At 43.9% G+C, this 21,690-nt stretch overlaps 1 protein-coding gene across 3 annotated transcripts in view; it reads right to left on the bottom strand.

The window, feature by feature from the left end:
• The window catches only part of ADAMTSL3 (ADAMTS like 3), a 351,370-nt gene that overhangs the window by 139,388 nt on the left and 190,292 nt on the right, over positions 1–21,690 (bottom strand). For all 3 annotated transcript variants that reach the window (XM_023254830.2, XM_045058725.1, XM_045058726.1), the window contains one exon: positions 2,955–3,066. In XM_023254830.2, the coding sequence (XP_023110598.2) occupies positions 2,955–3,066 (112 nt within the window). The remainder of the gene's footprint in view (positions 1–2,954; positions 3,067–21,690) is intronic.

A 21,690-nucleotide genomic window follows, 5' to 3' on the forward strand; every position in this document is an offset into this window, starting at 1 on the left:
GCTGAGTAAGAATACCGCCCCCCCCATCGCTGCCCGCTCTTTGCTTTTATTTGGGGGTCCATGGGAGATGGTCATCTCTGGAACCATGGTCCACTTGACTCAAAGGGGGTGGGATTCTGCTTCTGGATATAACACAGGCAGGCAGGGAATCTGTGGGTATGTCCCACTCACCCTGAGAGCATTGAGTCATGTATGTATCTCATAACCCACCACCGGAGAATGCCAGGAGGGGGGGGCGGCCACAACCCTGTAGATTAAGCTGAATTTTTTTTTTTAATTTTTTTTTTCAACGTTTATTTATTTTTGGGACAGAGAGAGACAGAGCATGAACGGGGGAGGGGCAGAGAGAGAGGGAGACACAGAATCGGAAACAGGCTCCAGGCTCCGAGCCATCAGCCCAGAGCCCGACGCGGGGCTCGAACTCATGGACCGCGAGATCGTGACATGAGCTGAAGTCGGACGCTTAACCGACTGCGCCACCCAGGCGCCCCGATTAAGCTGAATTTTTAACAAAATTCAGGTTTCTTTAGAATCGGACATAACAGGTATTTCCGGAGTACCCATTAGCTGCCAGACACTACATTAGGCTCCTTGACCTGTGTCCTCTCATGTTGTTCCCCGACAGTGCTGCAAGGGGCATCATCCTGTTTTATGGATGAGCGGACTGAGCTTCAAAGATGGCACAGAGCTAAGCAGTGGCAAAGCCAAGAAGTGAGTCCAAGTCCCTGAACTTCAGCTCTGTGGCCACCCTGCGTCTTGGCGGAAATGTCGTCATGCCATTTTTGGAGAACGAGTTTGGCCAAAATGAGTCTGAGGCCCGGGTTTGGAGAGACTCACTGAATTTATGCAGATCACGGTCTCAACGCCCAACACTGTTTTCCCTCGATCAGCTTTCAACGAGATCAAATGTGTTTTAAGAGTTTCCTTGGCGGTCACTGACGCAAGGTCGGTGACTCAAAGCCCTGAAGGAGTTTCTGCCTCAGAACAATGCTTGTAATGTTCAGCAAAATACATTTTCACTTTCGGTGGAATCGAGAAAAACCGAGAGAATGTTAGCGCTGGCAGGGACTTAAAGATGATCTCCGCGTTGTGTTTAAGTCGTATTTATTTTTGTGATCGTGTTCTATTTACGGCAGGAGATCAGTTTGCCTCCCCGAGGTAAAATTAAATTGTTTCTGTGAATATGTTTATTTAAACATTTTTAAAGTTTATTTATTTTTTTGTTTATTTTGGGAAAGAGCAAGAGGGGGAGGGGCAGAGAGAGAGGAAAGAGAGAGAGCCCAAGCAGGCTCCACACTGTCAGTGCAAAGCCCAACGCGGGGCTCGAACCCACAAACCATTAGAACACGACGTGAGCTGAAGTTGGGCACTTAACCAGCTGAGCCACCCAGATGCCTCCATTTAAATTTCTTAAAACATCCATTTAAAGAAAAAACCTTAAGTAAATAATAGTGCAGGGGTAACACAGATATGGCAAAAGCAGTGATTAATATGGCTACAGCTGATATCCAAAGATTCTTAAACTTGAATGTGTACCCTAATTTCCTGGGGGGGACTGTTGAAAAGGATTAATGGGCCCCATTCCCAGAGTTTCTCATTCAGTAGGTCCGGGGTGGGGCCCAAGAATCTGCATTTCCACCAAGTTCCCACGTGATGCTGATGCTGTTGGCCCCAGGGACCCCACTTTGAGAACCACTGCTGTCGAATCATAATCTAGTGGTCTATTGCTCAAGCCAAGTCTAGAAAGAAGTAACTGGAAAGACTAACTTTCTAGCTGGTTTCCAGAGCCCCATTCAACCCCTAGACCGTTTCTCTTTCCTTCTCGGCAACACAAGCTCCTTCTGGGGTCTGGGCTAAGTGCTCCCCACAAAAGCACCTGCCTGCTGTTTTCACAGGGAGCCTAAATCCCACAGGAGAGAGTCCTGAGATACAGATTCCCAGGAACCCGAAGGCGTCCCTGATACCCGAAGCCTGGAGTTTAAAGGAGGAAAGGCAGAAGTGACTGGGGACACTCGGCTGGGGGCTCAGAGGGAGCTGTTCACCAGCTGAGCAAACGGGGGTACGTCCTTTACCTCTAATACGTTTCTGTTTGCTCACACATAATACAGCCACCCAAAGAGACCTTTCTTAAGGTTGTTTGCAAGAATCAATGTGAAGATGAACACCCCACCACGTGGCTTGATACATGGAAATGCCCAACACTGCTGCCTGGTGCTTTTAGGGGAAGTTATCCACATAAGGCCCTCTAGCAATTCAAGGAACCACGGTTCATGTGTTGGCACGAGCTCAGAACCATTTATTCTTCAATTTTAAAGTTCAGTTTATTAAAAGAGACTTACAATGGAGGCTCTGGCGGCCTCCTTTCCTCCAGGCAGACGCTTTCTCTATATTAAACAGCCGATTTCCCGCCACCTGAGCCTGTAAATACGTGTAGCACGTGTGTGGAGCCCAGAACCTTCCTTCACTGTCTGTGAAATCCTTGAACTAAGCGAGCAGCGGGCAGGAGTTTCCCCTTACCACTCAGCGGCTACCCTTTCTCCTTTTGGTAATTTACGCTAAGGCACCTACCTTGAGGGAGGACGGGGTGGAAATCTAAATGTTAGAACCAACGCGACCCATTCACCAAGCTGCTTGGTCTGTTTTTCAGGTTTTCCGTGGAAAATTAAAAATAATGCATGCTTTACAGACACTTAAGACAAGAAATGCAAGGACACACATAAACAGGTCTCCAGCGTTTTGCTAGAAGTCTGTCTAGACTGTTGCACCTGTCTCCGAGAATAAAGGCAAACACACATCCATTCACACCACTGCGGTCCAGGCTGCTGGGCAGGATGCCGCGTGATCACTCATCACCCGTCACCACACCAATGTTACAGTCAGCTTCAAAAAAACACACAGGTACGTCATTTCTAACTCTGAGCTCGGAACATTCAGGAACGAAGTCTGTGCCTCACCTCCTCCACATGTCACAGTGCAGGGGAAGAAGTCGGTTTGTCTCCACTGATGACTGATCGGCTGATAGAAGAAGAATTGGGCCACACTGTCCTTGGCCACCGTGTACCTGGTCTGGACACAGAGAACCATGGTGACGCATCTACATGCAACGGTCTAACACTTCCCACGGCTTTCCGAAGGAGATCAATGCACTTGACTGAGGTATGCAATCTCAGATCTTCAGATCTTTCACGACCAACTCCGGCACATGAAGTTTCCAAAAATTCTAACATGTGATAACACTTCATTCGGGGTTGCCACAGAGGGGGGCTCAGAAGACCTTCAACCAGGCTCCCCAGAGTCATTTTTCCAGACAACTCCATGCCTGGAAGGGAGTTCTCAAACGTGTAGGTGGCCTTTTTTTGCTTGTTCACGTAACTTCTGTTTTTTTTTTTTCTACCTGATACATCTGAGTTTAATTTCCATGAGAGCAGGGGCTGAGACAGTCTGGGTTTGTTTGCACCATGCCACATGCCTGGAGTTCTTACACTTGCAATAATTCTTACACTTTCATCTTTACGCAAATCCCTCCAAAAAGGCCTTCTGGAAAGCACAACTGGAGAAACGCAAATGTACACAAATGCGTGGTGTTCATACTCGAGCGTCCCAGCATCTAACTAAAGAGAAGGGGTACCACCGTGCGTGAGCCAGCGGACGGAAGAGGGAAGATACTGCTGAGGGATGACACTCAATGAGCACGTTCTCCTCCTTTTTTCTTTTCTGCCCTCCTGACTGAACAAATGAGTGAACCAAGGGAAACTCCCAGAATGCAAGGAGAGGAGAAAAAGAAATAGAGTTCACGCAGGATCCGTCCAGAAATGCCAAAGCCCATGGGGACTTCAAGCGGGGGACCCAATAGAGGACACAATGAAAAGCCAATGTTGGATGATATAATTGCGGAGAATTTCCTAGACCTTGAGAAAGACAGGTGTACTCAGTTTAAAAATGTTCTGGGCAGGCATTTTTAAAAAGTACAACAACCAGGATAAAGAAAAATCTTAAAAGTTGTCAGAGAGGAAAAAAAAAAAATGAAACAGTGAGAATCACACTGGCATCCGATTTCTCATAGGCAATACCGGATGCAAGAAAGCAAAATCACACCTTCAAAGTGCCGAGCAACGATAACTTTTTGTCTAGAATTTTGTAACTAAACTGTCAATCAACAGTCAAAGATCAATGGTCAATCTATGAGCAAGCGATGATCAAATTATCCATCAGAACCAGGGAAACAGAGATATCTTCAGACACAGAACGACTGAAATGGTACCACTTGAGACCCGCACTGGAAAAAAAAAAAAGGAAAAAACTATGAAAAGGTATTGAACAAGAGCGAATATAAAAGCAGGAGGGAGTAGATGCAAGAAGCAGTAATGATGAAATCAGTCAGTAAAGCTGATTCATAAACATAAGTAAGAGTTGACTAAAAGATAATATTTGGATGTATTTGATCATAAAACGGTAAAACACTCTAGCACGAGACGCTGTTGGGGAGGAGAGGTGGGGGGGAGGAGAGGTGGGGGGAGGAGAGGTGGGGGGGAGGAGAGGTGGGGGGAGGAGAGTGGGGGGGAGGAGAGGTGGGGGGAGGAGAGGTGGGGGGGAGGAGAGGTGGGGGGGAGGAGAGGTGGGGGGAGGAGAGGTGGGGGGAGGAGAGGTGGGGGGAGGAGAGGTGGGGGGGAGGAGAGTGGGGGGGAGGAGAGGTGGGGGGGAGGAGAGGTGGGAGGAGGAGAGTGGGGGGGAGGAGAGGTGGGGGGGAGGAGAGGTGGGGGGAGGAGAGGTGGGGGGAGGAGAGGTGGGGGGAGGAGAGTGGGGGGGAGGAGAGGTGGGGGGGAGGAGAGGTGGGAGGAGGAGAGTGGGGGGGAGGAGAGGTGGGGGGGAGGAGAGGTGGGGGGAGGAGAGGTGGGGGAGGAGAGGTGGGGGGAGGAGAGTGGGGGGAGGAGAGGTGGGGGGGAGGAGAGGTGGGGGGAGGAGAGGTGGGGGGAGGAGAGGTGGGGGGAGGAGAGGTGGGGGGAGGAGAGGTGGGGGGAGGAGAGGTGGGGGGAGGGAGGGCAGGATGCACAGCGTCACAGAGGCACGAAACACTTCGAAAGGGTTGTGCTCTGGCTGTGGAAGAACGGCTGGTCTCTGATGAATCCTGCCAGAGAGAGTGAGAGCTCCGCCTAAAATGTATTTCTGATGTATCTGAAGGCATCAGAGAACGACCACGCCAGTGAGCGTTTGCAGGGACAAGACCCCAGACACAAAGGAAGCCCAGAGAGGCGAGCGTGACATTGGCACCACCTCTGGCACCACATTTCTGCGCCCGGCATTTTCCATCGTGCAAGTGGTGACTGAGTGGCTGAGAAGCTGAGCAGAGCTGTCATCAGACTCATGAGTCTGAGAACAAACACTGGAGCTCGAGGCCCACGAAGCCGAGGGGGGTACCAGTAAATGTCCCACGTGCCCAACTGGGAGCCCCAGAAAGCTCTATCCTAGCAAGAAGTATGAAGTGGAAGTAGGCCACTTTCCAAAGGGAATGAACGCCAGGTTCCAATTATTTCAATCGCTTGTTGGCTGAAGGTAACTGTCTGCTAACCTGTCTTCCAGAAGCAGAAATTAATCCAGTCTCAGATCGTATCTATAATCTTTCACCCACTATACACAGAAAAACTTAAACATAACCAGGCACACACAAAAAATAAGATTTAACAACCAACAGAAAAGGTGGAATACGCTATAAATGGAATTACAGAATATCCAAATAGTGGCATCACCAGATAGAAACTTAAACACCTAGTTATACGGCTACCAACCCCTGAAATTCTAGCTTTGGCTTCAGGTCGTGTTTCACAATACCCCATACGGTGCCAGGGTCTTAAAACCTCAGCGTTAGCACACGGCTCCCTCCTTGGGCTCTTGTTTTTGAGAAAGTCTGGACGAAAATAGGATGGTGAAAATGCTTAAGAAGTTAAGTGACGGGGCGCCTGGATGGCGCAGTCGGTTAAGCGTCCGACTTCAGCCAGGTCACGATCTCACAGTCCGTGAGTTCGAGCCCCGCGTCGGGCTCTGGGCTGATGGCTCAGAGCCTGGAGCCTGTTTCCGATTCTGTGTCTCCCTCTCTCTCTGCCCCTCCCCCGTTCATGCTCTGTCTCTCTCTGTCCCCCCCCCAAAAAAAACAAAAAACAAAAAACAAAAAAAACAAAAAAAAAAAACGTTGAAAAAAAAAGAAGTTAAGTGACAAGACAGAGAATTTCACTAGAAACAGAGAGGCCACAAAAATAAAATGGCAATTCTAGGAGAACGAGGCACAGTAACTTAAATCAGTATCGCAATGGACAGACTTGACAATGGATTAGACTGGGGCTCAGCAAATATTTTCGTAAAGAATCAGAAGGCAGACATAGTTTTCAGGCCATATAGTCCCCATTACAGTGATTTGACTTGGCTGGCACAGGGAAAAGGCAGCCACAGACAACCTGTAAACAAATGGCTGTGGCTGTGTTCCAGTAAAACTCCACTCTGCTTGCTGGCCAGGATCTGCTGACCCCTGGATTGCATACAATTAAAGAGAGAATCAGTACACAGACACGGAAGAAGGAAGCGGAAAGTAGACATGACAGGTGAAGGTGTAAGTATAGTCCCAGAGAAAGTGAACACAGAGAATGGCATAGAAACTATATCTGCAGAGGTAATCAATGAGAATCTTCCAAAACCGATGGTGGATATCAAGCCATGGCTGTGAAGCTCTACAAACCTCAAGCAGAAGAAAGTCACTAATTACATCACAGTCAGACTGATGGAAACCAGGGGCACCCGGGAGGCTCAGTCAGTTGAGCGTCCGACTCTTGATTTCAGCTCAGGTCATGATCTCATGGTTCACAGGATCGAGCCCCACATTAGGCTCTGTGCTGACAGCATGGAATCTGCTTAGGATTCTCTCTCTCCCTTTCTCTCTGCCCCTCCCCAGCTTGTGTGTGTGCTTGCTAAATAAATAAATACATACATAAATACGTAAACAATCTTAAAAAAATTGATGAAAACCAAAGAGCAAACACTGAAAAGCAGACAGGGAGAAAGACACATTACCTTCTAAGGCACAAAAATAAGACTGACAGCTGGCTTCTTAAGAGTAAGTGGAAGCCAGAAGACAATGCACTAATAGAAAATAGTTTCGTGATGGTAAGGTGGTCAAGTCACTAGAAGAGGTAATGACTCTAAATGTGAACGGACCTAACAACCTAGCCTCAAAGATAAATAATTTGAAATTAACAAGAATAGAAAAAAAATTAGATAAAGGTAACAGTCACAGTGGTAGTTTTACCATATCTCTTGTGGTAACTAACAGAATGAGCAGACAAAAACCAGTAAGGTTACAATTTTTAATAAAACCATTAATAAACATGACCACATTGACGTATGGACACTGTGCCCAACAACAGGAGACCACACGTCATATCTTCTAATATTTGCTATGTTCTGAGCCACAAATTAAGTTTTAACAGATTTAAGAAAAGTTGACATAATATAGAATATGTTCTTTGACTATAGTAGAATGAAGCGGTAAAGTAATAATGAGTGGGGTGCCTCGGTGGCTCAGTCCAACTCTTGATTTCGGCTCAGGTCATAATCTCAGGGTCATGAGATTGAGCCCTACGTCAGGCTTTTCACTGAGCATGGAGCCTTCTTAAGATTCTCTCTCTTTCTCTCTCTCCCTTTGCCCTCTCCCTTGTCCATGCTCATGCTCTCTAAAATAAAATGAAATAATAATGAGATTACTGCAAAATTCCTACATACTTGGAGAGTATACTTCTAAATATTCTTTAAGTCAAGGAATATATCACTATGAAAACTACAATACAATTTGAATGAGGAGGGAAAAGATTTCATATCAACATTTGCATCATAAAATATAAGGAATGATTGGAGTGAAATTCATAGCCTTAAATACATGTGTTATGGGGGAAAAAAGGATGAAAATCAATGACCTGACATCCAACTAGAAAAGATAAAAAGGTAACAGCTTATTAAATCCAGAGACAGAAGAAGGATGGAGATAACAAAGATGAGACCGGATATTAATCATATGGAAAGGAAACTACACTAAAATGTAAATAACATAAATGAAAAGGTGTTTCTGTGAAAAGTCTAATTAAAGTGATAGCCCTCCAAAGTGACTGATCAAGTTAAAAAGAAAGTAGGGACAAATAATCGGTCTCAGGAATGAGAAAAATGACTCACTACAGATCCTGGAGACGATGAAGAAACAGTAAGAAGATAATATGAAAAGATCTCTGCCAATAACCTTTAAAAAGTTAGTTGAACTTTGGAGATATTGTGGGTTCTCTTCCAGACCAGCAGAGCAAATATCACAGCAAAGCAAGTCAAATGACGTTTTTGGTTTCCCAGTTATGTTTACACTACACTGTAGTCTATTAAGTGTGCTGTAGCATTAGATCTAAGAAAACAATGTGTGTACCTTAGTTTAAAAATACTTTGTTGCTAAAAAATGCTAACAACCATCTGAGCTTTCAGCGGCTTGTAATCGCTGATCATAAATCACCATCCCAAATATAGTAATAATAAAAAAGTTTGAAATACTGTGAGAAGTACCAAAATGTGACACAGAAACACAAAATGAGCAAATGTTGGAAAAATTGCACCTCTACACTTGTTCAACTCAGGAATGTCATAAATCTTTGTGGCAATTTGTAAAAAAAAAAAAAAAAAAAGAAGAAGAAGAAGAAGAAGAAGAAAAGAAAAGAAAAGAAAAAAAAAGAAAATCTACAAAGTGCAATAAAATACGGTGCATCCGTAGACAAAGTCCTTGAAATAAAACTGACACAAAAGGAAACTAAAAGTATGAATAGTTGTGTATATTTTAAAGACACTGAATGCATACTTCTAAAAATTTACTGCTTTAATATCTCCAAATATTTAAAGAAGAAATGACACCAATTTTAAACAAACCATTGCAAAGAATGAAAACTGAGGAAATATTTCTAAACTTGTTTTGTAAAGCCAGTGTAAATTAATACCCAAGACCTGACACGAATACAGTATTAGAAAGAAAACCTCTTCCAGAACAAAGCCACCAAAAAAAATCATAAATACAATAATTTAAAATTATACCCAGTGATACATGAAAGGATAATCCTTTTTATTAATAATAAAACAATACATATAAGTAAATGCTACTAATAAATTATACTAATGATAATAATCAAGTGAAGTTTATTACAGGAAGGTAAGATGGGTTTAACATTTAAACATCAACAGTTCACTATCTTAAAGGAAAAAATATATGATCACTTCAAAAGATGTAGAAAATGCATTTGAAAAAATTCCACACTTGTATGTGACAATGGAAGCAAATTAGAAAAAGATTTCTTTCATCAGATAAACTATCAAAACCTCAGGGCAAACATCAAACATGATGAAGAATTACAGAGCCCTTTGCTTCTGAATGAGAAGCACGACAAAATAGTTGCTGTCCCTAAATCTACTCAATATCATACCAAATGTCCTAAGTGGTACAATATAGCAAGAAAAATAAATAAAATATACATGGGTTGGAAAAGAAGAAACAAAATTATCATCATTATAGGTATCAGAATTGCGTATACCTAATCCAAAAGAATCTATAAACTATTAGAATTAATAAGTGTTAATATAGCAAGAATACAGTGCCAATATACAAAAATCAATTAGATTTCCATAACTTTAGTACAAATAAATAGAAAATTTTAAAAATTCATTTATAATAACACCAAAATAGCAAACAACTGGGGATAACTTAGAATATATGACTTACACACTGAAAATTATGAATGTTATTGAGAGAAAAAATTTTAAATTAAATAAATGGATGGGAATACCATATTTATGGATTGGAAAAATTGGGATGGGAAAGTTTTCTGTTTTCTCCAAATTGACACATAGATTCAATGCAATTCTTTTTTTTTTTTTTAATTTTTTTTCAACGTTTATTTATTTTTGGGACAGAGAGAGACAGAGCATGAACGGGGGAGGGGCAGAGAGAGGGAGACACAGAATCGGAAGCAGGCTCCAGGCTCTGAGCCGTCAGCCCAGAGCCTGACGCGGGGCTCGAACTCACGGACCGCAAGATCGTGACCTGGCTGAAGTCGGACGCTTAACCGACTACGCCACCCAGGCGCCCCAATTCAATGCAATTCTAATTGAAATCCAAAAGAATCTTATAAAATTTGACAGGCGTACTTAAAAATTGTTATGGAAGTGCAAGGAGTCAAGAAGATCAAAGATCATCTTTAAGAACAAAGTGGGAGGGGCACTTGGGTGACTCAGTCGGTTAAGCGTCCGACTTCAGCTCAGGTCATGATCTCACAGCTCGTGAGCTCAAGCCCCACGTCATGCTCTGTGCTAACAGCTCAGAGCCTGGTTTTCTCTGTCTCCCTCTCTCTCTTCCTCTCCCCTGCTCACGCTCTGTCTCTCTCTCTCAAAAAAGTGAATGAACATTAAAAAAAAAATTAAAAGAACAAAGTGGAAGAACACACACTAGCAAATATCAAGACTTGTTTCAAAGCTACAGTAATTAAGTCACAATGGTACTCACAGACACATCAATGAAACACAACAGACTCCAGAAACAGACCCCCACACACATATAGTTTTGAATTTAAGACAAATGGAGAAAGGACCATCTTTTCACCTAATGGTTCTGGGTCAGTGGATAGATGCGCTAAAAGATAGTGACTATAGTTCACAACATGTGCAAAAATCAATTTTAGGTGGATTACAGCTCTTAATATGACAAGTAAAACAATAAGGCTTCCAGAAAAAAACAGAGATGAATAGTTTCATAACCCTTGATCCTGAACAAGGCAAAGATTTCCTAACCAAAATACAAATGGTCCAATCATGAAGTTAAAAATCTATAGTTTGCACTACAACAAAATTAAGAGCTTCTGAACGGGAAAACTGAATGCCCTAAATACATGTAATGGAGAAAAAAGAAGTTTGAAAATAAAATGAATTAAGAATTGAGCTCCAGAAATTAAAAATACAATACCAAAATAAATTAATGTAAAGATAAAAGAAAAAAATAAAAATTTACATAAATTGAATATTTGTAACACTCTGAGTTAATCAGGAAAACTAAAATCTGGTCCTTGGCTGTCTCAGAGACAAACCTTTGGATGATCTGAATGAAATGAAAATTAGATAAGGAACCAGTGAACAAGTTTAGGAATGAAAGAGACATGGTTACAGGTACAATGGAGATGTTTTTTAATGATAAGGGAACGCACCATGATTACCTTCGAAGAGTTGGAAGACTTAGACGAACTGGATTATTTCTCTAGCAAAACATAAATTTCAAACTTGGCTCAAAAACAGAACCCTAAATAAATCAATATGCCTAAGAGGGACTAAAATAGTTTTCTGAGTCCCAACCATTATCACCAAAAGAAAAAGAAAAAAAAGAGGAAGAAAAAGACAGAAAAGGCATTAAACCCAGATGTTCTCCATAAAGAGATGACGCCCTTACTGGAGCAGATGCATTTAATTGCTGACCAATATCCACTTCCCCTTCCCATCCGCCAAAGGCTCACGCCTGTTCCGGTGTTCATTCCTCCCCCATGTGTCTTAGCGCCTGACTGTCCCATGTGACCATGGCGGTCACAGCTGCCTTAGCAGGTGTGGGACCCATGAGAATATGCCTCTCACTCGCACAACTGCAGACTGTAACGGCTCGGCAGCGCCTGTGGCAGGTCAAGGTCCCCGTGGGCTGCTCCCACCCCACGGTCCGAAGCAGGCCATTTCCTGGGACACACTGCACCATGTGATAGAGGACTCTGGCTCAGGGCCTCCCCTGCAGCCTTGCTGAATCCCCCAGGACCACCCTTCAGTTTAAGATGCTCCCACCCGACTTTCTCTCCTTCCCTCTCTCCTCTGCTTCTGAAGTCAGATCTTCACTACCGCCGGACAGCTCTCCTGGCCTCTCTTGGTGCCATCTTGCCTCTTCCTCGTGGGTATCCCACTCATAAACGTCTTGCACATCTAGTCCTGTCTTGGCATCTCCTCCTCCTTCCCCTCCCCCTCCCCCTCCTCCTCCTCCTCCTCCTTCTTTGAGCAATTTTAGATTTACTGAAAAACTTAGCAGAAAGTACAGCACTTCTAATAAACCCAACACACACCGGTTTCCTTATTATTAACATCTTGCATTGGTGTGGTCCATTTGTTACTATTGATGAATCAATATTGGTACATTTTTTTTAATTTTTATTTATTTTTTTACTTATTTGTTTTGAAGCCATTCCTTTTCTTTTTTTAATTTAAATTTTAGTTAGTGGGGCACTTGGGCGGCTCAGTCCGTGAAGTATGTGACTTTGGCTCAGGTCATGACCTCACGGTTCCTGAGTTCGAGCCCAGCTGACAGCTGGAGCCTGTTCGAGCTGGGCTGACAGCTTGGAGCCTGGAGCCTGCTTCAGATTCTGTGTCTCCCTCTCTCTCTCTGTTCCTCCCCTGCTCAATCTCTCTCGCTCTCAAAAATAAATAGACATCGGGGCGCCTGGGTGGCTCAGTCGGTTAAGCGTCCGACTTCGGCTCAGGTCATGATCTCGTGGTCCGTGAGTTCGAGCCCCGCAACGGGCTCTGTGCTGACAGCTCGGGGCCTGGAGCCTGTTTCAGATTCTGTGTCTCCCTCTCTCTGACCCTCCCCCATTCATGCTCTGTCTCTCTCTGTGTCAAATAAATAAACGTTAAAAAAATTTTTTAATAAAAAAATAATAACCAAATATTAATTTTTAATAAAAAATTTTAGTTACTTAACATACAGTGCAATATTGGTTTCAAGAGGGCATCCGCTTCTTGATGAACCCAGAAGGACTAACGCCCAGGGAAAGGCTGAGAGCGAGCACATGACCCAAGTCTTGTCAACGAGACGGGTAACAGGTCTGTTGCAGAGCTCTTGAGAAAAGTTTTCCCTGCTGAGTAGGTTCACAAGAAATAAAAAACCCTCCTGAGCGTCTGGACAAGGCCTTCTCTGCACGTTGGCTTTCTAGTCTGAATGCAGGGCAATTACAAGCCGGTTCATTTGTTTAAAAATTGACACCTAACATTGCGTCTCTTTAGGCCACGCCCTGTCATGTCAGGCGGGGAAGTGTCCCGTCTCTCAGCTGTCCTGTCCTTCAGACTGACCGCCTCCATGGTGCTTTTCCACTTGGGACGCCCGAGTCGGGAAAGGAGGGACAGCTTGGATCCGTGTGTGAAGGTCCTCATCCTGTCGCTGGGTCCTCTGGCCACTGGGAGGACGGCAGGGAGCTGCAGACCCAGTGGCCTCGGCTGTGTTCTTTCCTGGCCACGGGACGGTGGACTCCTCTGGTGACCTGCCTGGTCCACGCCCTTCTTGTGCGGCAGGTTGTCAGTGGTGTGGCTGCCACTCCCGCCCAGTCCCTGGCCTGGCCTCGAGCCCCTTACCTAGGACACCATACGCTTTACTGCCTGAGCCAGGACAATTCTCAGAGTGAAAGGAAGGGCCACTGAGAATTAAGCCACAGCCACAGGCACAAACTGGGTCTTTCCTGAACAAAGTAAGAGGCACGGAAGCTCTACCTTTACCCCTCGGCCGCAGGGTCATTTTGCCCCCACTGTGTCAGCCCCTCCAAGGTTGCCCAGTCAAGGGTACAGGGAATGTCCCAGGTCCCTTCCATGCCATGTGGGGGCTGAGGGAGCCTCCAGGGAGCTCAACTCACACTCATGCCAATTCTGTTCCAATGGGACGCCCCCCCCCCCCCCCCCAGGTTGTTGCTGACAGAAGTAAATACCTTACGGGGCCTCCTCCTCTGGGGCTTCTAGATGAACAGTGGAGCATAAGCTCCTTTTCTGCCTTTGCTTTGAAACCCAGTTAAGATGCTTCCCTGCTCTGGACAGTGACCGCCGTCATGACATGTCTCCTGGCCTCACCTCCTCCAGCCTGTCTCTTTGCACATCCTGCCAGATCCTACCTTAATAATAGAAAGTTGAACATCAATGCTCATTCTCCGCATTCCTGCTAACAAACCCCAGTCACCAACCGCCACTTTCGAACCCCCAGGGCCGATTGCTCTGCTGACGAGGCACATGGTCAAGTACACAGAACAGCAATGAAGAAGTGCCTATTAACATGTGCAGAAGTATATTACTTGCGTTTCATTAAGAAAATGATTTTCTAACAATGGTAAGAAAAATAAACTCAGATTCAACTACCTTACTTGGCCACTTCAAATTAATTTCCAAAATTTACAGACTAGCTATTTATACAAAACTCTGCTTGCTTTTTCTTTCTTTCTTTCTTTCTTTCTTTCTTTCTTTCTTTCTTTCTTTCTTTCTTTCTTTCTTTCTTTCTTTCTTTTTCTTTCTTAATAAATGTGTGTATCCAGTTTACACATATAATTTAGCTGTGAATTCTGGTAACTACTAGAACAGTATTTGAACTGTTTTCACCAAGAAATTTCTCTCAACAGATCACATGACGGCAAACATCAGGTGAGATTTCAAGTCTCTGCCTCTGTGGTTAACGGCAAATGCTCAGGTCGAGAGGGAATTCTGATCGATGGACATGATGAAAATAGGTAAATTTTCTTTTCTGTTGGGCACTAGTATGGGCTGAATTGGGTTCCCCCACAAAAAGATACGTGTAAGTTTTAACCCATGGTACCTCAGAATACATCTTATTTAGAAATAAGTAGGGTCTTTGCAGATCTAGTAAAGTGAATGTGAGGTCGTTAGGGTGGGTCCAATCCAAAATGGCTGGTGTCCTCAGAGAAAGGGGAAATGTGGGTGCAGAGGCAGACATGCCCAGACAGAGAAGGCCAAGGGAGAATGCTCGAGGACACAAGCAGCTGGGGAGAGGCATGAAACAGACTCTCCCTCAGCCCTCAGAAGGAATCAATCCTGCCCACACCCTGATCTTGGACGTGTAGCCTTCAGAACTGGGAGTCAACGACTATCTGTTGTCCTTCAAGCCACCCAGTTTACAAAGGTGCTTTCACAAGAGCCTCGGGAACCTAGCACAGGCGCCGACCCTCACAACTGTGTCTTGCTGTGTTCTGAAATACCTGTGAATGTGCAAATTCAGTCACTGTCTGCACCACATTGCAGACACCTGCTCTTTGCAATAAAGGAGGACAGACAGTTTCAAATCTTTGCGTCCTTGGATCACGCAGAGGTGCTTTCATAACTGCCCATAAAAAAGGAGAGACAGTGTAAGGAGAGAACACAACATGTATCTAGAGCTGAGGCTGGGGGAAACTGATGGCAGAGGCTTGCCTGGCTGAAAATGAGTGGGAAGAGATATCAGAAAACCTTTTCCCGCAGACACACAAAATATCTGAGTGGGAGAAAGATGACAGGTATCTGGAATAAAGAGGAAGGTTGCAGACCACAAGGAAGAAGAGCCTTTTTTCCCCCTCCCTTAAGATGGATATGTTGCAAAAGAGAGGGAAGCCACCAGCACAAAGTGGTGAACCATGGAAAGAGAGGTCTTTACCAAAACCATTTCGTTTTGTTCTCATGGGCATACTCCTGAAATTGATATTCACAAACATCTACTCACAGATGCAACTGTTCAGAAAGTCCTCCCGGAACAGATAGTGCCTACAGTACCCTCCAATCAACACAGCCTAGACATGAAGTACCTGATCAGGACTCTCTACTGCTACCTGGTGGCAGCATACACACATTCGAAAAGCGAAGTACGAACACTTGAGGGGCGCTAACACAAAATACTGTGACCCAGTAGCGCTGTGACGAAGGTCATCCATGAGAAAAAGGTCATTCGGGAAAACAAAAATACATAAATCCACTGGGAAGGAAAAAAAAGTGTCATTTTCAAGAATGGTCCAATCATGAAAATATAGCTTCTGAAAAAGGAGAAAGACATTTTTTTTTTTTTTTTTTTTTTTTTTTTTGTCTCACTGGTGCAGTGGATTGCTAGGCTTTACACTCTGAACCAGAGCCACAGAAGAATCTGACATCCCACCGAGGCCTTCAGAGGTTACTCGTGATGTCAGAATATAATGGTTTCTAACAGTCTGTTTATTACAAGTCCAAGAAGTAAGGTCTAATCTGTGCCCGTATGAAAGAGTGTGCCTCAGTATCCCCGGGCGCACCCATGACTGTGCTCTGTTGGCACTGAGCGGGCAGAGCCGGTCTCCTCTCTACAGCCTGGGTTGAAGTCAGATGTTCCATTTTTAGACCAGCTGCTCTCGGCTGATGGGAATGGGAAGAGATACAGCAAAACACATTGCCGCCCATCGTTGGCGACCTCATGCGCACTTTCAACTTCCCCAACTGCAGCCACACCCGATGGTATGATGAGCCGCGAAGATGTGAGCGGAACCAGAGCCCCCCCCCCCCCCCCCCCCCCCCCTAGCGACAACACAGGCTGGGTAAAAGTACAGTGTTCCCAGAAGAAAAAAAAAAAAAAGAAGAAGAAAGAAAAAAGGGGGAAAAAAAGAATAGAAAAAGTAACCGATGGAAAAGTATATTTCCTAGAAACCCACATTATTTGGACAAGCTTATAAAGTCAGGGAAAAAAACAACACCAGAGTCATACTGCTTCATCACGGTGTCTGATTTTGCCAAATTCTCTCCCACCGAGCGCACACCACATTTATGAAAGAAAATGGCCACAGGCACGAAAATCAGGCTCCAGTTATGTGTGACTCAGACAGTTGTATGCAACACCTTCTTTGATGGATATATATATATATATATATATATATATATATATATATATATATTTAAAAGCCTTTCCATCAAGAGAGATCAAAAGCTTTCCAGGAGTTGAAGTTAAAGCCCAGAATTGTTTATTAAATCTGAGAAAACCAGAACCCAGAGAGGAAAACAGAAAATAGTACTAATTCAGACTGGGGCAACATGTCACTGAAATATATTCTATTAGGGGGTGAACACAGAATTTGGGCCAGAAGGTGTAAAAGAATTTTTAATTATGCAAGTGATATATGACTGTGTTCTTCTCGTTAAGAATTGTTTTAGGGGCGGGGCGCCTGGGTGGCACAGTCGGTTAAGCGTCCGACTTCAGCCAGGTCACGATCTCGCGGTCCGTGAGTTCGAGCCCCGCGTCGGGCTCTGGGCTGACGGCTCGGAGCCTGGAGACTGTTTCCGATTCTGTGTCTCCCTCTCTCTCTGCCCCTCCCCCGTTCATGCTCTGTCTCTCTCTGTCCCAAAAAAAATAAATAAACGTTGAAAAAAAAAAAAAGAATTGTTTTAGGGGCGCCTGGGTGGCTCAGTCGGTTGAGCATCCGACTTCGGGTCAGGTCATGATCTCGCAGTCTGTGGGTTCAACCCCGCGTCAGGCTCTGTGCTGACAGCTTAGGGCCTGGAGCCTGCTTCGGATTCTGTGTCTCCCTCTCTCTCTGCCCCTCCCCTGCTCATGTTCTCTCTCTCTCTGTATCAAAAATAAAAATAAAAACATTTTAAAAAGTTATATTAAAAAGAATTGTTTTAAGTATCAGAATACTGTAAATAAAGCTAAGATCACTCCCCCCAAAGCACCTATCCCTTCTAAAATAACCATCATTTCGGGTGCAGGGCTGGTTCAACATTCGTAAATCAATCAATGTGATACATCACATTAATAAAAGAAAAGATAAGAACCATATGATCCTGTCAATCGATGCAGGAAAAGCATTTGACAAAATTCAGCAAACTTTCTTAATAAAAACCCTTGAGAAAGTCGGGATAGAAGGAACATACCTAAAGATCATAAAAGCCATTTATGAAAAGCCCACAGCTAACATCATCCTCAATGGGGAAAAACTGAGAGCTTTCCCCCTGAGATCAGGAACACGACAGGGATGTCCACTCTCACTGCTGTTGTGTAACATAGTGTTGGAAGTGCTAGCATCAGCAATCAGACAACAAAAGGAAATCAAAGGCATCAAAATTGGCAGAGATGAAGTCAAGCTTTCACTTTTTCCAGATGACATGGTATTATACATGGAAAACCTGATAGACTCCACCAAAAGTCTGCTAGAACTGGTACATGAATTCAGCAAAGTCGCAGGATACAAAATCAATGTACAGAAATCAGTGGCATTCTTATACACTAATAATGAAGCAACAGAAAGACAAATTAAGAAACTGATCCCATTCACAACTGCACCAAGAAGCATAAAATACCTAGGAATAAACCTAATCAAAGATGTAAAAGATCTGTATGCTGAAAACTATAGAAAGCTTATGAAGGAAATGGAAGAAGATACAAAGAAATGGAAAAACATTCTGTGCTCATGGATTGGAAGAATAAATGTTGTCAAAATGTCAATACTACCCAAAGCTATCTACACATTCAATGCAATCCCAATCAAAATTGCACCAGCATTCTTCTCGAAGCTAGAACAAGCAATCCTAAAATTCATATGGAACCACAAAAGGCCCCGAATAGCCAAAGGAATTTTGAAGAAGAAGACCAAAGCAGGAGGCATCACAATCCCAGACTTTAGCCTCTACTACAAAGCTGTCATCATCAAGACAGCATGGTATTGGCACAAAAACAGACACATAGACCAATGGAATAGAATAGAAACCCCAGAACTAGACCCACAAACGTATGGCCAACTCATCTTTGACAAAGCAGGAAAGAATATCCAATGGAAAAAAGACAGTCTCTTTAACAAATGGTGCTGGGAGAACTGGACAGCAACATGTAGAAGGTTGAAACTAGACCACTTTCTCACACCATTCACAAAAATAAACTCAAAATGGATAAAGGACCTGAATGTGAGACAGGAAACCATCAAAACCCTAGAGGAGAAAACAGGAAAAGACCTCTCTGACCTTAGCTGTAGCAATTTCTTACTTGACACATCCCCAAAGGCAAGGGAATTAAAAGCAAAAATGAACTACTGGGACCATATAAAGATAAAAAGCTTCTGCACAGCAAAGGAAACAACCAACAAAACTAAAAGGCAACCAACGGAATGGGAAAAGATGTTTGTAAATGACATATCAGACAAAGGGCTCGTATCCAAAATCTATAAAGAGCTCACCAAACTCCAACCCGAAAAACAAATAACCCAGTGAAGAAATGGGCAGAAAACATGAATAGACACTTCTCTAAAGAAGACATCCAGATGGCCAACAGGCACATGAAAAGATGCTCAACGTCGCTCCTCATCAGGGAAATACAAATCAAAACCACACTCAGATATCACCTCACGCCAGTCAGAGTGGCCAAAATGAACAAATCAAGAGACTATAGATGCTGGAGAAGATGTGGAGAAATGGGAACCCTCTTGCACTGTTGGTGGGAATGCAAATTGGTGCAGCCGCTCTGGAAAACAGTGTGGAGGTTCCTCAGAAAATTCAAAATAGATCTACCCTATGACCCAGCAATAGCACTGCTTGGAATTTACCCAAGGGATCCAGGAGTACTGATGAGCAGGGGCACTTGTACCCCAATGTTTCTAGCAGCACTCTCAACAATAGCCAAATGATGGAAAGAGCCTAAATGTCCATCAACTGATGAATGGATAAAGAAATTGTGGTTTATATACACAATGGAGTACTACGTGGCAATGAGAAAGAATGAAATATGGCCCTTTGTAGCAACATGGATGGAACTGGAGAGTGTGATGCTAAGTGAAATAAGCCATACGGAGAAAGACAGATACCATATGGTTTCACTCTTATGTGGATCCTGAGAAACTTAACAGAAACCCGTGGAGGAGGGGAAGGAAAAAAAAAAGGGGCGCCTGGGTGGTTCAGTAGGTTGAGCGTCCAGCTTCGGCTCAGGTCATGATCTCACGGTCTGTGGGTTCGAGCCCCACGTCGGGCTCTGTGCTGACAGCTCAGAACCTGGAGCCTGCTTCCGATCCTGTGTCTCCCTCTCTCTCTGCCCCTTCCCTGCTCTCACTTTGTCTCACTCTCTCTCTCAAAAATAAAAAAATGTAAAAAAAAAATTTAAAAAAAAGCTGAGACAAACTGAGGGTTGATGGGGGGTGGGAGGGAGGGGAGGGTGAGTGGTGGGTATTGAGGAGGTCACCTTTTGGGATGAGCACTGGGTGTTGTATGGAAACCAATTTGACAATAAACTTCATATATTGAAAAAAAATAAATAAAATAACCATCGTTTCTCAGGAAACCAATTTGAGAATAAATTTCATATTTAAAAAAAGAAATAAATGACAAAAACGGTAATATAAAAAATAAAATAACCATCGTTTTTTATGTTTTCAGTTTTTTTATGTTTTCAGTATCCTCTCAAATCTTTTTTTTTAATGTTTATTTATTTTGAGAGGGGGGCGGAAAGGCAGAGAGAGAGGGACAGAGAGAACCAAGCTGACTCTGCATTGTCAGCACACAGCCTGACGTGGGGCTTGATCTCATGAACCATGAGATCATGACCTGAGCCAAAATCAAGAGTTTGACGCTTAACCAACTGAGCCACCCAGGTGCCCCACATCCTCTCAAATCTTAAAAAAAAATGTACACACACCAACCTGTAGAAATATATGGTTTATGTGTATGTTGTTTTTTTTATGCATGGTGACAATAAAAAGTATATTTTCCATGCTGATGCTGCAACCAAACAATATCTTGAAAGGGTGACCTTTGTGGCTATTCCTTCCATTCCATCATTTTACAAGAACCTCCCATGCAGAGATCTAAGAAGGAATGGCTAAGAAGGAATGAAAACAGGATTAAAAAAAGAAAAGGTGCCTATGTGTGTGCATGTGTGCATGTGTGAATGCATGTGTGTGTGGATGTGTGTGCAGATGTGAGTGCATGTGGGTGCATGTGTGAATGCATGTGTGTGGATGTGTGCATGCATGTGTGTGCAGATGTGTGCGTGTGTGCGTGTGCGTGTGTGCGTGTGTGTGTGTGCGTGTGTGCGTGTGCATGCAAGGGTGTACCTTAACTACTTGAGAATCAAATGGGAAAACCCTCAGGGGTGAAAGCAGCACAGAACTTTGGCATAACAATGCGCCCGAGAGAAAGAATAGAAGGAAAGGAAGATGACAATCATACTTCCCAAAAGCCTTTTAAAAATGCGATTGTCCAAAACTAACACGGGCCTAATGCTTTAAGGGTCTGACACAAAAGTCACTTACACATCTGTGAACAGCAAGAAGTGTCTGTGAAAGGCAACCTACATGTCTGTGAACCGACGCTCATGCCTTCAAAGTCAGGAACGCAACAGGGAGCAGTGGGGACCACGGCGCGGACAGAGTGTGCCCTGATGGGGAAAGCCCCTGGTAACCTGCTGCAGCCAGTTCTTGCTAGGACCAAATGTCAACTAGGAGTTCCATCTTCCAATTTTAAAGAGAAGCACAAAAATAGCTGATAGTTTTATGTTAAATTCCTCGATTTTTAAATGTCGACCATGTACAACTCAGTCTCAAAGAAACAACACTGTGCAGCTCAACGCCTGGCTGGCCACACTGCAGGCTGAATCTGGAGCCCAGGACATCGGTGTGCAACCAGGAACATTCTGTGACAGATAATTATGTGGTACACGGACAGGTCTTTCGAAGGCATTGAGTGCACGGGGAAAGCCCTTCCGGGCCGTTACTTGCTTTTCTCCATTTTCGTTTGGAATGAGTTTCTGAAAAGGGTTGGGACCAAACCACCCACGGAAATGCCCTTTCTTTTCTTCATGTCTTGGGTATTTTCAGTTTCATCAGAAGAATTTTCACACTGTGTTACCTTGGAAATATATTGGCCACTCTATTTCAT

Source organism: Felis catus, chromosome B3 (genome assembly GCF_018350175.1).
Source record: "Felis catus isolate Fca126 chromosome B3, F.catus_Fca126_mat1.0, whole genome shotgun sequence".
NCBI classification, from domain to species: domain Eukaryota; kingdom Metazoa; phylum Chordata; class Mammalia; order Carnivora; family Felidae; genus Felis; species Felis catus.